General features: G+C 43.1%; 1 protein-coding gene across 2 annotated transcripts in view; it reads left to right on the top strand.

The window, feature by feature from the left end:
- The window catches only part of ACTR3B (actin related protein 3B), a 73,806-nt gene that overhangs the window by 5,880 nt on the left and 52,906 nt on the right, over positions 1 to 15,020 (top strand). Inside the window, exon 2 of one of the 2 annotated variants that reach the window (XM_082693406.1) lies at positions 12,532 to 12,587. The exons of the other annotated variant lie outside the window; for it this stretch is intronic. Coding sequence (XP_082549532.1) covers positions 12,532 to 12,587 — 56 coding nt within the window. The remainder of the gene's footprint in view (positions 1 to 12,531; positions 12,588 to 15,020) is intronic. 2 annotated transcript variants of the gene reach the window in all.

Raw genomic sequence — 15,020 nt, 5'->3', positions numbered from 1 at the left:
CTATTAAATTTATAAGTTAAGTTAATGAGGACCATCATCTTTGTGATGGTGAGTCCCCCCATGGAAGAACAGGGCATCTCTTTCCATTAGATCAAATCTGTTTTGTGCCTTTTAGGAACACTGTGTTTCCCCCAGGTAGATTTCTTGTTAATTTTATACCTCAGTATGTGATTTCTGTTTTGCTCTCATAAATGGTGTCTTCTTGTTCTTTATGTTTTCTGTTTTTCTTCAATACATTAAGGCTCTTAGTTTTTTTTTTTTTTTTTAAGATTGACAGAAAGAGATCACAAGTGGGCAGAGCAGCAGGCAGAGAGAGAGGAAGGGAAGCAGGCTCCCCACCAAGCAGAGAGCCCAATGTGGGGCTCGATCCCAGGACCCTGGGATCCTGACCTGACCTGAAGGCAGAGGCTTAACCCACTGAATCACCCAGCTGCCCCAAGGCTCTTAGTTTTTTTGCGCCAATATTGTAAACTGCTACTTTGCAAAATAGGTTGTATTTATTTAGGTTGTATAAATTTTTTTACTCTTAGGTTGTATAAATTTTTTCCCTTGATCTTAAGGGTTTTCCAGATACAAAATCTTTGGCAATTAGACAGGGTTTACCCCTTCTTTTCTATTGGTAGGGACTCTATTTGCCTTTTTTTTTTTGGACACACTGCAGTGACCATTACCTCCAAAATAATGTTAAATAGGAATGGAGTTAGTGGGCATTATTCTTTTGTTCTTACTTTAGTGGGGGAGCTTCTGGTGTTTTTAAAATAAGATGCTGACCTATGGAATGGGAGAAGATATTCACAAATAACAGATTGGATAAAAATCTACGAAGAACTTACCAAATTCAACACCCAAAAAACGAAAATTCAGTCAGGAAATGGTTAGAGGACATGAACAGACATTTCTCCAAAGACGACAAACTTATGGGCTTACAGACATGAAAAAATGCTCCACATCGCTCAGCATCAGGGAAATACAGACCAAACCCACAATGAGGTACCAACTCACACCAGTCAGAACAGCTAAAAATTAACGAGTCAGAAAATAACAGGTGTTGGTGAGGATGTGGAGAAAGGGGAGCCTCCTACACTGTTGGTGGGGAACGCAAGCTGGTGCAGCCACTCTGGAAAACAGCATGGAAGTTCCTCAAAAAGTAAAAAATAGAGCTACCCTATGACCCAGCAATTGCACTACTAGATATTTAATACGAAGGATACAAAAATAGTGATCCGAAGGGACACATGCACCCCAATGTTTATAGCAGCAGTGTCCACACTGTGGAGAAAGCCGAGATGTCCATCAACAGATGAAAGGAAAAAGGAGATGTGATGTATATCTACAATGGGATATTCCTCAGCCATCAAAAAAGAACGAACTCTTGCCATTTGTAACTATGTGGATAGAAGTAGAGGGTATTATGCTAAGTGAAATAAGTCAGGAAAGACAACCATATGATTTCGCTCATGTGGAATTTAAGAAACAAAACAGATGAGCATAGGCGAAGGGAAGGAAAAATAAAATTAACTCAGAGAGGCAGACAAAACCATGAGAGACTCTTAACTCTAGGAAACAAACTGAGGGCTGCTGGAGGGGAGGGGGGTGGGGGGCGGGGTCACTGGGTGACGGCATGAAGAAGGGCACGTGATGTGATGAGCACGGGGTGTTACATGCTACCCATGCATCACTGACCTCTACCTCTGAAGCTCATGATACACTGTATGTTAACAAAGTTGAATTTTTTTTTTTAAGATTTTTATTTATTTATTTATTATTTATTTGACAGACAGAGATCACAAGTGGGCAGAGAGGCAGGCAGAGAGAGAGGAAGGCAAGCAGGCTGGCTATTGAGCAGAGAGCCTGATGCGGGGCTTGATCCCAGGACCCTGTTATTTTTCTGTTTTTTTGACTCGTTTATGTTGCTTTTATCTTTATTTTTTTTTCCTGGCTTTCCTTTGTTCTTGTCTTTTTGTTTTTGAGATTTTATTTATTTATTTGACAGAGAGAAATCACAAGTAGACAGAGAGGCAGGCAGAGAGAGAGGAAGGGAAGCAGGCTCCCTGCTGAGCAGAGAGCCCAATGTGGGACTCGATCCCAGGACCCTGAGATCATGACCTGAGCCGAAGGCAGCGGCTTAACCCACTGAGCCACCCAGGCGCCCCTTTTTGTTTTTTAATTAGATGTTAAATTCATTTTTATTTTTTCCTTTAATTGAGGGGAATGAATACTACAGAATTTTGGTTGTTATGTCCTAAGCTGTATGTATCCCTTAGATTTAGATACATTTATTTTCCTTATAATTTTAAAGAAATTTCTGTATTTTTCTTTTGAGTTCCCCCGTAACTAGTATTTCTATACTAGCATGTTTTAAAATTTTCAGGTATAAGGGCCTGTTTATTTTTTTGGTTTTTGTTTTTAATTTCTAGTGTTGTTGCAGTATTGCTCAGAGAGTGCTGTTAGCTTTATTTCTCTTATTTGGGCTTCATGGCGTCTTAGACATGGTCCGTTTTGTGCAGGTCCTACTTGTATGTGAAGATCTGTTCTCTGTCTTTGGGTTCAGAGTTCGACATGAGCTGCTTTACTCATGACGGTATTACGGTCTTCCCGTTTTTTATCTCCACTTACTCCATGTTGGACTGAGCGTGTAGTGTTGAGTCTTCTGTCATTATTTCCCGCTGCTTTGTGAAAGGCACTGCTGCCCCATGGAGCGCCTCCCCCAGCTGTTGCTGTCCCATGGTGCCGGCGTCCTGTTTCTAGTCTCCCTAAAGCCGAGATCTGCTTTGTCAGAAAGTAAAAGAATGGTCAAAAATGTACCGAACAAAGGCAGACCAGCAGAATGCAAGAGTATGATTTAAACGTGATGTTACAAGTTTTGATAAAAATTTTGATTTCATAAGAGTAATTTGCACACTAATTAAAAGAGTCAAATAGTGCTCAGAGGCCAATGTGCAAACATGTGGGGTGCTGTCCTGCCTGCTGTTCTCTGTCTTTGCCCAGAAGCAACTACTTTCAGCTTTAATCTGTGTCTTCCAGCATTTATGGATGTCCATGTTTCTAAGTAATAGGCACATGGATCTATTTTTTGATTACCAATTTTTCACATTATCTGTTAATTTACTGGTGTTAGATGATGGTGTCTCTCATTCTGCCTTTGCCCTGTTTCTCCTTCCCTGTTCTCCCAAAAGAGAGATATTATTACATTTTCCACTTAATTTGTGATCAGCATTTATACTGTTAGGCCTATGCAGGTATATATCCTCATTTATGAAAGTATACTACAAGTATTTTTGTCTCTTACATTTTGTTTTTATGGAAGTTAATGATTGCCTTTTTTGTTTTCTTGGTATCCACTGCTAATTATTTTCCATATTTTTTTTTTTAAGATTTTATTTATTTGTCAGAGAGAGAGGGAGAGAGAGCAAGCACAGGCAGACAGAGAGGCAGGCAGAGGCAGAGGGAGAAGCAGGCTCCCCGCCAAGCAAGGGGCCCGATGTGGGACTCGACCCCAGGACGCTGGGATCATGACCTGAGCCAAAGGCAGCTGCTTAACCAACTGAGCCACCCAGGCGTCCCAATTTTCCATATTTTTAAGTAGCCAGCTTCTCAGTACAGCTTTCCACAAGGCTAATCACATTACAGATCCTACCAGAGTCTGTTTTTGGAGACCTCCCCTTTGCGGACCTCTGTCCTTCTCTCTGGGGGGTTGCCTCCCAGGCCTGCCACATAGCCTGGGACTTTCCTTATAACCTTCTAGGCCTTTCCTTTGCCTTTCTCCTGGATTGAGTGTGTTTTCTGAGTTCATTCCTTCCTGCTGTCTGCTTTCCTCCCTGCTCGTAGTCCTCCCAGCTTTGGGGGGCAGGGACGGTGACCTAGCAGTGCAGGGGTTTGTGGTGAGTGCCTTTGCTGTGCCTGGGTCCTGAGTCTCATTTCCGTCCATCTGTGCACGTTTGTCATCCTGGTGTCTCCTGCCATCAGTCCAGGGGTTCATGAACCTCTCTCCTGGGTGTCTGTTCCGTGTCTTCTTTTTTGGTTTTCTCCTTTGTTTTGGTGGAGGGTATCCTCCAGTAGCTTTCTCAGAAAGAACGTGTGGGAGGTGAATTTTTAAAATGTCTTGCTTTTCTGAAATGTTTTTTCTCTAATCCCTCACTTGGTTGATTGTTAGGGTGTATTATTTGGTGTTGGAAATAATTTACCTTCAGAATTTTTAAGACACTGATTCTTTGTTTTCTTGCTTCTGGTTTTGCTGCTGAGAAGTCTGAAGACTTTGTGCTTTTGACTCCCCATTCTCCTTTTTGGGAGATTTTAGGATTTCCACTTGGTCACTGGTTTCTGAAATTTCACAATGATGTGCCTTGAAGTAGGTTTGTTTTCCTCTGTGCTGGGCATTTTGTGAGTTCCTGCAGTCTGGAAATGAGCATCTTTGAGTTCTGGGTAATACTTTTAGATTATTTCTTCCTCCACTGTGTGTGCATCTTTCTATCTGTCTGTCCTGTGCTCACGTGCATGCCCTGTCTGAGACTCCTGTGGTTTCTCTGTAGAATTCTTGGGCTGACTCTCTGATTTTCTTGTCTCTCTTGTTTTCCATCATCCAGTCCTGGTTCCTTGCTTCTAGGATACACCTTGCCTTGTCTTATACCCTTCTCTTCAGTGTTTTCAATTCTGCTCTTATTTTCACTTTCCAAAATTCTTTGTGTTTTCTAAATGTTCTTTTACTAATAGCCTCTCATTTTGTTTTTTGGATGTGGTGTCTTCTCATAGGGTATTGAGGATCGTGGTTTTCTTGGTGGTTGTGCAGGTTTCTCCCTGAGTAGGTTTTGTTTCTTCTGAGTTGGTTTTTGATTTGCATGCTCTCACTCTATTTGGTGATGGAGGCCTTTCCTCAGATGTTGGTAATTCCTGGCTGCCTGCTCATGATGAGAGGTCAAAAAAATAAAATGAGCATTGGACTCTCAATGTGTAGATTTGCTTATTGATTTTGAGCTTCTCAAAGGGTGATACTGGCAGGTTGTTTTTTGGGGAGTCTCCTGGGATTTAGGGTCTATTGATCTTTCTTTTTGAACTGCTCATCTCCCCAGAGATTCTGCTTGGGATCCTCTGTTTGGTGGGCCGGGCCTGGGTGCTGGTGTTCTGCGAGAGGACAGGAAGAGAGAGGAGGGCGTGGGAGAGAGTGTCTGAGCATCCGTGTTTACTGTGGATGCAGGCCAGAGGGCCTTTGGTGTCGGGATGGTGCTGGCTTCACTTGTGCCCAGTGACTCCGGGGCCAGAGACCTTTAGCTTTACCACCTTCAAAGAGTCAGCTTCTGGAGAATGCTGGGGTCAGGGGGGAGCTGTGGCCCCCAGCATGTGGGCGGGGAATCTCACCTGGGCTGCCTGGTTTAGGCCCTTCGGTCTTAGTTCCAGAGGCTCCTCTGCAGCTGTCTATTTCTGGAGCCTTTAAGGATGCAGGCGTGTTTGCTGGGCTGGTTCTCAGCTTTGGCCTCTGCCTGTTTTCCTCTCCCAAAGCTGGTTACCCCGATCCTCAGCTCCTCTGAACCAAACCTTTGTTACTGGCGCCTCTTCTTTTCTTCCTGTGGTTGTGGTTTAACACAGCTTTAAAGAAACCATTTTGCTTTGATTTTAGTGGGGCTTTGGGACAGAGTAAAATAATTATATTATATATTTAGTCTACCATTTTAACCTAGAAGTTAGAGTTCACTTTATAGTGATCAAAATGCACAAAAAGACCATACCTCATGGTCTTATGTTTACCAAACACAGATCAAAAAATGCTGCTTATAGAAGGACAAATGGAGAAGTATATTCAGTAAAGGCAAATTCACAGATCACATAGACAAAGAAAAAAAGGTATTGGATTTAGAGAAAATAACGAGTAAATGTGAAGTTATATATTAAACTCTTCGTCCTGGAAACAGAGACTACCCTTTTCTATTCAGTAGCCCAAGGAATGTTTGAAGCACTCGATCGTGTTATTAGTTTATAGTATACAATGCAGAGAGGGTGTGTATTATTTAGAAATGGTAACTGAGATCTGGGGATAGTTTTAGTTTTATCAGAACCATAGTCTAAGGCCGTTGCAATCACTTTTTTTTTTTTTTTTTTTTAACTGAAAACCTCAGGAAGGAGTAGAGCTGTTTTGGCTGAAGTTTGGGGTATAAGACTGGACCTCATAAGGGGTCTCAGTGGAAAGAACCTCCCTACAGGGTACAGTTTGAAAAACACTGTTCTAGGATGTGACATTTCCACTTTTAAACATAGATTAATTGAGCTTAAGTTGTCACCTTCTGCTCTAGACACATGGTTGTAGGAGGAATTTTAACTATATATAAATATGTTGAGTTGACAGTAGATTAATTCTTCTTGACGGCAGAATTGAAAAGTCTGTGTGTTACTGCTGTGGAAAAATAGTGGCGTTTACCAGAAGAGTGAAAGAATCTTTGCACCAGGGCTGTTTAAAATGTTTGGGGCAAATGAGGATATATTGTATTTACAGGAGGAGACTTTGGAAGGACACGTAAGAATAGGAAGTGGTGGAAGCCAGAAGTGGGGTGCACGGGGCAGGATGGGGAGTGAGACTTCTTCATGGATACCTTTTTATGGTGTTTTGAAGTCTGGACAATGAGGACAGACTTGGGTACAAGGCTGAGTGGTAACTATGGGTATTGCCTTATACAGCTCCTCGTTCTATTGCTGTGTGAGAAGGGGTCTCAAGCCAGGGGACGTATGGAAGTAGCCTTGAGTTTGAGAATGTGGCGTAGTTTACATTTTCTTGAGAATGATGCCTATCCTTTTGGAAGAGAACGTTCAAACAAACAAAAAATCAAGGGCTTTTAACATCAGAATTGTTGGTCTTGATTCCTTATGTACACACCTGGGAAAATTTGATTGACATAGCTCTTCCCATTTGGATGAAAAGATATACATAGACCTAGAAGAGAAATAATACGAAATTTTAATACAGCGAGGGACTTTCAAAATTGAAATGAGACAGGAAGTTATTTAGGAAGATAATTGGTAGATATGATCATCTCAACTGTCAACGGTTGTCGGCCAGGAAATGTATAACTGGGAAAAATTGGTGATGTGTATAGGAGCAAGGATTCATATCCTTGGAACGTAAGGATTTGCACAAATTGGTAAAGTACTAAAACTCTAGTAGAACATTTTCTAAGGGTATTATGTGGAAAAATAAAGATAGCTCAAATGCTCAAATAACATTTAAAAAAAGATTATTTATTAGAGATGTGCGTGTGTGTGCAGGAGGGGCAGAGGGAGAGAAATTCAAGCGGACTCTGCCTGGAGTGTGGGCTGTTGCAGGGAATCGATCTTACAACCCTGAAATCATGATCTGAGTTGAAATCAAGAGTCAGGTACTCAACCAACTGGGCTGCCCAGGAGCCCCTCAAAATGATCAAATAATGGATCCTTTTACTTTTTGAATTAGGAAATATTTCCTGGAAATGGTAATATTTAATATTTCCTGGAAATCAAACTGGTTAACATTAGGTAGGGATTATTGTTATCTTTTACAGATGAAGCAGCTGATGTACGCAGGATTCATTTACTTGCCCGAAGTCGTAGTGCTGTGTTTTGGACCCAGTGTTGCAAGTCCCATTAAACTCCCTCACATCACAAACATGGGCTGTTTCAGAGTGCATATTGCCTATCTGTGTATGGCAGTAACGTCAATCTCCATTTTCGATGGCTGTAGAGCATTTTATGGAATTATTATGATTTATTTAGTACATCCTGTGTTGATGCATTTGGGTGTTTCCAGTTTTTTGTTGTTGTTTTGCTATTATAATGCTGCAGTGAACATTTTTTGTTCTTTTCTTTGCCTACGTCTTAAAGTGCTTCTGTGGGGTAGATTCCCAGAAATGTGCTGTGTGGACAATAGGGGATACGCATTTAAAATTCTGATAGAGAATGTGGAACTTCCGTGTATAATGACTCCCGGCCTTTCACTGCCGCCCATGTGTACTCCCTACCACCTTCGTCAGTACTGGCTGAGGCTGAATGGTCTTGGAATCAATTTGTAGGTGAATTTAATGCCATTTGACATTTCTTAAAAACAACAGTACTCTTCCTGTGTAAGAGTAAGGCCTGGCTCAATTTATTTGCCGGCTTGTGTATGGAGAGTTCCTCGCACACGCCTCTCCCCATCTCTGCATCACTCTGCGTGTCGGTGTAGCGTAGTCTTGAAGGCAGTGTGACCCCGTGTTGTTGCCATTGTGATCGGGATCTTTTCAGCCAGTGTGGATTCTGACTTCTCGTCAGGTTTTTGTCTGTGTATTTAGTAACTGGCCATTTCACTGAATTTCTCATTTCGTTTACTTTTCTACTTGGTTTCCTTAGGAAGTCTGGGTCTGCAATTCTCATTTACAAATACATTTTGTCTCCTCCTTCCCAATGTTACTCGTTTTATTTAGTCATTTGTGATTCGTGTTATCTAATGATTTCTAAGCATACTATCAGAACCCTGGGGTTGGGACGGAAGATGCTAAAGTTACAGGAATCTGGGGATTCCCGCCAGTGATTCTGGGACGGTACTGAGAGTATATATATATATATATATTTTTTTTTTAATTTATTTATTTGCCAGTGATAGAGGGAGAGAAAGCGAGCAAGCACAGGCAGACAGAGAGGCAGGCAGAGGCAGAGGGAGAAGCAGGCTCCCTGCCAAGCAAGGAGCCCGATGTGGGACTCGATCCCAGGACGCTGGGATCATGACCTGGGCCGAAGGCAGCCGCTTAACCAACTGAGCCACCCAGGCGTCCCGGGAGTATATATTTTTGATGTTTCCGTGGTAATCTGTTCAGAAGGTTTGGTGCAGATTTTCTGGAAGCCTACCCAGGTGATCTTCAACCTGCCTTTCAGAGAAAGTAGGCCATGTTGCAATTAAAAAAATCAATTTGAAATCCCGTTTCTAATAGGTAAACGTGTGGAGCAGTATTTTGAGGACTGGGGCCGTGCTTTTCTCCTTCCTGTCTTAGGATCCTCGTGGTACGCCTGCTCCATGCTGCTAGCTGGGAAACTGACTGGGAGAGAAAAAAAATGCCTCTTTGTTTTCATAAATGGTGTCTTGAACACAGTCCTTATTTAATAGTTGTGTTTTATGTGTTGATTTTTTTTTTTTTTTTTTTTTGGTTCTGCTCTTTATATAGTTGTAAAATTGCCTCTAAGGGGGCTTCCAGGCTAGTACTGGATTGTCGTCCTGGGAGAGGCTTATAGGGTGAGTGCTTGTTAGGCCACATTTACGCTGTTACATTTAATATGTTCTCATTGAAGTTTGGTATGAGCCTCGGTTGATGAAGATGTTATTAAAATAAATCTTGTTAAACATTCATTACATTGTGATTATTCAAAGAACAAAACCTCAAGTGTATTTGAAGCTCTGTAAGGAGTAGCAAAATCTAAAGATACTGAGTTACCTTAAGTAATCTGAGTAATTTGTACTTTTGCTACTGTTTTTAATGGTTTCAGTTTGGGTAGGGGAGCTCATTGTAATTTGTTTATACATAAAAACATTCATATGTCTTTTTTTTTTTTTTTAAGATTTTATTTATTTAGTTGACAGAGATCAGGCAGAGAGGCAGAGAGGCAGGCAGGGAGAGAAAGGGAAGCAGGCTCCCTGCCGAGCAGAGAGCCCGATGCCGGGCTCGATCTAAGGACCCTGGGATCGTGACCTGAGCCGAAGGCAGAGGCTTAACCCACTGAGCCACCCAGGTGCCCCAAAACATTCATGTGTCTTAATATTAGTTTGCCTCAGTGATGAAAATCGTTGTTTGCTTAATGTTATTGATGCTCCATTACCCGTGTGACGGATGACAGAAGGCCACCCTTGAGGGCTGTCTGTCCGAGAGAGTGCTTGCGGGATCCCAGCGTTCCAGCAGCTGCTGGCTAGTGGCCCGTGGTGGTGGCATCATCAGTTGAATTTTGGAGCTGTGGATTTAAGCGTGCCCCAGCCCATTTCTGCAGGCGCATTTTGCTGCTCTGGGCTGTAGTTCATGACCGCAGGGTATAGGACACAGTTGCGGAAGGAGAGCTGATATCTGCAGGGTTTACCATTTGCATTTTATTTCTCCCACCGCACAAGGTGTTTTTCTCTGGCCTATAGAGTCACGTACAGCAGAAAGACTGAACACAGCCACAGACCATACTATGTGTGTGTATTCTGAGATTTTTGAAATTTTAAATTAGGAAATTTTTCAAATGTACAGAAAAATAACAATAGTGAAAAAGTAAAACCTATAGATAGCATGTTCTAGAGCTTTCTCTGTTTCCCTATTTATATATAAAACGCACCCTAGGAAATAGGTTGTATTATTATCCCCATTTTACAGATGGAGAAACTGAGGTACAGATAGGTATGGTAACTTGCCCAAAGCCACACATTTGGCGAATAACGGAGCTGGGACTTGAACCCGAGCAGTCTCGTGCCGGAGTGCGTGGTCATAACCAGCACAACACACGCTTCACTTTCAGAAATAACACAGAATAGTAGATAGAAATGATACTTAGCACCTAATCTTAATAAGTGTTAATATTTTACTGTATTTGTTTCAGGTTTTTCTTTTCTTTTTTTGAAAATAATCTCATCACAGAGGCAAGTGCTTTCTCACCTATAAATGAAGGATTTTGTTAGATGGTGGGTCTGGCTTTTTGTGGCCCATCACCTTGCATTTCTGACTTTCAGCATCCCCCTTTCCAACACTGCTTCTTTGCCCAGCAGTTGGACAGCAATGACCTTTCCTTACATGGCGAAGCACTCACTGGGCAGATCTTGCTGGAGTGCTTGCTGCGTCCCAGGCAGCGTGGTGCCGGGGCGGGGCTGCAGTCAGGAAGGACTACGTTCTGTCATCGTGTGGCTTGAAATCCATCAGTGTGGACAGGCAGAGATTCTCGAAGCTCGAGATGCCTATTTTTGGGGGTGGGTGGGTGGGTGATGTGGCCTTTTAAATAACACAATCTTAAATTTGAGGATTTTAGTGATTTCTGACCTGCTTGCTAGGCTTCTTGAGCCTTGGGTCAGAAATTCAGTTCGTTTGTATTGATTGTCTGAAATATACTTCCAGAATGGTGGTTGAATTGGGACTTTTTAGAAGTTCAGGATATGTTGTCTGTCTTCTGGAAAGTCCCCGGCGCGCTCTGGGTTGACTTTGAAACCTTCCTCTGGGTCTAGTGAGCCCTGGCATGGGGTCCACTTTGTTTGTGTGTCTGGTTATTTGTGGAACTTGGGGGGCCCTCAGGTGGGTCTCGGAAACTTCTTTTGGGGCCTGGTGGCTTTCAGAGCCCAGCCTCACCTGGGTCCTTGTGGCACCAAGACGTCAGATCCCTGGAGACAGTAAGCAGTAAGGCGTGATTTAAAGGGAGCTCACGTGCCGTTTTTGGCTCACCAAAGCTTATTCATTCACGGTGTGTTCAGAAATAGTAAAATTAGCATATGGTAAAATACATTGAAAAATCATAAAATTAATTTATTAGAATTTGGAATGTACTACTACATCAAAAAATTTTAGTATCGAGCATCTTAAAATAATTTATAAAAAGGAATGAATTAATAAAGTCACTTTCAACACTGTTGGGGAGTTTTTTTCTTCATTACGAGCCTTACTGTAGAACGTTGGCTCACTTGTCCAGACTTTACTGTTCATTACCGTAGGCCTAATAGAAAGGAAGAGCTGATGAGTCTTTTTGGTTTTCAATTTTTTATTTCCAGCAGATGGTTCTCAGTGGTGGTCCCCCCCACCACTTTTTTTTTTTTTTTTAAATTTAAGGGATTAGCAAATGCTTTTGGAACAGATAGTAGTATTTTGGCATTTGTTTTAGTTAAGACTTTTGGAATCCATCACACAGAGGATCTTGACAGAAAATGGGCTCCTTCTGAAATGAGATGATAAAGAGATGCTCCTGTCAGATAGTCTCAGGAGGTGGCAGTAGCTGTTTCTAGACATATGCCATGACATTTTAAGAAAATTATATAATCATTTTTACCCCCCCCCCCCAAAGTTCATGAAGTTTGAGAAGTAAGTACACTTCTTATGAGAGCCAGCTCTGGAATTTAGCCTGTATATTCAGATTGGATTTTACCCACCACTGCCCTCCACCCCCCACTTCACCAGCTGCTTGGCTTTGGGCAGCGGAATTAGCTCCCCAGCGCCTCAGTGTTCTCATCTGCTAAATAGGGATAATATTTACTTTCTCTACGGGGTTTTTTTAAAAAGCGAAAGAGTGTAAGGGCACTTGTACGTTGGTGGGGATGCAGAAATGTGGTTTACGTGTGATTGCACGTGTGCAAGCTTGTCCCCGGTAGAAACGAGCACAACGTGTTCTGTTCTAATAACAGCTTGCTTATCTGAAACTAGGGTTTGCTTCTCAGTCATCAGAAGCTATTTATTTATTTATTTATTTATTTATTTAATTCAAGTGGCCGCTCTGAGGCTTGCTATTTTTGGACTTGGAGAGCTTATAATAGAAGACGCTAGTGGGATCCAAGGGAGAGTATTATTGTCTAAACCTGTGTTGATGACTTTGTGCTTTTAGGTACACCAAGCTTGGCTACGCAGGCAACACTGAGCCCCAGTTCATTATTCCTTCATGTAAGTACAGCCCACCCTCGCGTTTCTAAAGGATTGGGGTTCTCAACAGTCTGTTTTTCAAGGCGTATTGTTTGACCTGTCATCTGCTTTCAGAAGGCTGTTCTGGGGACTGGGGGGGGTTGTAATATTGACACACCTAGTGGCTGAACATTGCTGTGGACTGTCACTGCGGCCTGAGAAACCCCAGCCTTCCGACCCTCAGCTTGTCTCCTGATGAGCCCCTCGTCACTGTCACTGGAGTTTCCCCCTGGCTGGTTGGCGGGGGCTTTTCCTTCAATCAAGAATGTCAGAGCTTCTTTGAAGAAGCAGATCTGGTCCTATAAGGTTAATTCGTATCTTAAATGAGTATAGTTTCGTTAACTTGGCAGCTCTGTGGACTAAATATCCATTGTGCTGCACTATTCACTCTACTGAAAGACCTTTTTTAATTTTTTCTTTTTTTTAAATGAGAGGCCCAATGACTGTTTCATTGTGTTCAGAGTGTCTGCTTTTGTTTAAATTTTAGTCCATAGAGGATGATCAACTTCAAAGAAGAAATGTTCTCACATTTTGGCAACAGTGTATCCTCCCCACTCTTTGTTCCCCACAGCAGCTTCCCAGGTCGGGTCAGTTGTTTATAGGGAAAAATTCTCCTCTGGAAGTATTCAAATTCTGAGTTGTTACTTGGGGACGGTTTACCAGAGTAATGTCTGTCCTTCCAGAGTAAAGGAAACGCTGCCTCCTAACTGTAGCTCTTGTAAGATGAGTTGTGATCTTAGAAATTCGGAGTGGTCCGAGGCCAGTGACGTTTTTGTAATGACTGGCTCTTGTGAGCAGTATGGAACAGGGAAAGCTGAGGAGAGCTGGGGACAAGGAGCTTAGCATTTATTCAAGGGAAGACGGAAGCCCCTTTGGGTGCATATGTGTGTCCTCAGGTTCCTTGAGCACAGTTCAGTCACCTCATTCTGTTTCCTGGCCGGCAGGATGAAGTTGATCAGGAATTTGACTTCTAGGTTTGAAGTACCATGGTGGGGTGTCTTCAATGAGAGGTGTGATTTGTCTGCTGTATCTTTAGTTAAAATTCATAATCTGGTGTCACAGTTTGCTAGGGCTGCCCTTACAAAATACCACAGACTGAATGTCTTAAACAACAGAATGTATTTGATCCCAGAATGGAGTCCAAGATCAAGGTGCGGTCACTGCTGGATTTTGGAGTGGCCGCCCTCCTTGGTCTGCAGATGGCACCTTCTCACCCTGTTCTCACTTGGCCTTTTCCCTGTGCTCAGTCCCTGTTGTCTCTTCCTCTTCTTAGAAGGCAACAGTTCAATTAGATTAAGACTCCACCTTATGACCTCATTTAACTTTTATTACCTCCTCCTAGTCCCCATCTCCGAATGCACTAACACTGGGGGCAGGGGGTCCAGTGTAGGAATTTTGAAGGGACACAGTGAAGTCCGTCACAGTTGGCACTTTGTAGGCCAGATGAGTCTTTTGTGAATTTTATCATCACGAGTGCCCCAGAACTTGATTGTTCCATGCTGGACTGATAAATTGGACTTTCTGACTTCTCAGAGCACATTGGATTTAACCTTGTTAAGTGCCACAGCTCTAAAAGGCTGACCTTGCACCTTTTACTTGAACGCGTTGCCATTTAAAACTGCCCGCAGCGTTCAGCGGGCTGGCCCATTTAACCTGTCATCATTAACAGGGTGGGGAACTGAAGTCACTTATTAGCAGGATTTCATTCGCTGTCAGACTGCAAGGCGGCTCTCAGATGGGTGCTGTCAGAACCTTCACAGTAGCAGAAGCTAGAAAGAGCACAGAAATGTTAAAGAGGTGGGAGTAAAAGAACAGGTACATTGTTGGCTGAGTTTGCTGCAAGAGATGGAGAACCCCGCGGGGCGAGGTGGGAAGGTGTTTGGGCAGAAGCAGGGCTGTTGGGGTAGGTAGAGGCCTCGGTTCCCTTGGGCTGTTGGCTTCACTGCTCGTCTTGGTTCTGGGAGTGGAATCATTTTTCTGGCTAGAGAGGCTCCATTCACAAGGTGAAGTTCAAGACCCGGGCTGAAGTGGCACCTGCCGAGAAAAGGTGGCGTTTGTGTGGACGTGTGGTCAGGCTCGCGGATGCTAGTAGACATGGTGGTGGACACAGGGGCGATGCACATTGGGCCTGTGGAGAACGGACGTGCTCTGATGGTGTAGGAGATCCCAGCCCTGAGCGGAGCGGTGGGGAGCGTGGTTGGAAATGTGCAGGAGGACCGGGCCATGGGAGACTTGGTTCTCTTAAGGAATTTTAATTTTATTTTGCATCCAGGAATTTTCAGATTGTTCCTTGAGGGGCTCCCTCAGGCCTGCCCCCTGGACTGGCGAGGTGCCCAGCCCTGGGCCCCGTCCCGCTCTACCAGAGCAGCTCCCCGGGTATCCAGTTTGTTTGTGCTTGTGTGCGCGGGATTTTCC

Source organism: Mustela nivalis (assembly GCF_964662115.1).
Source record: "Mustela nivalis genome assembly, chromosome: 12".
Lineage (NCBI taxonomy): Eukaryota > Metazoa > Chordata > Mammalia > Carnivora > Mustelidae > Mustela > Mustela nivalis.
The sequence above is the reverse complement of the archived record's forward strand: the minus strand, read 5'-3'. Positions and strand labels throughout refer to the sequence as shown.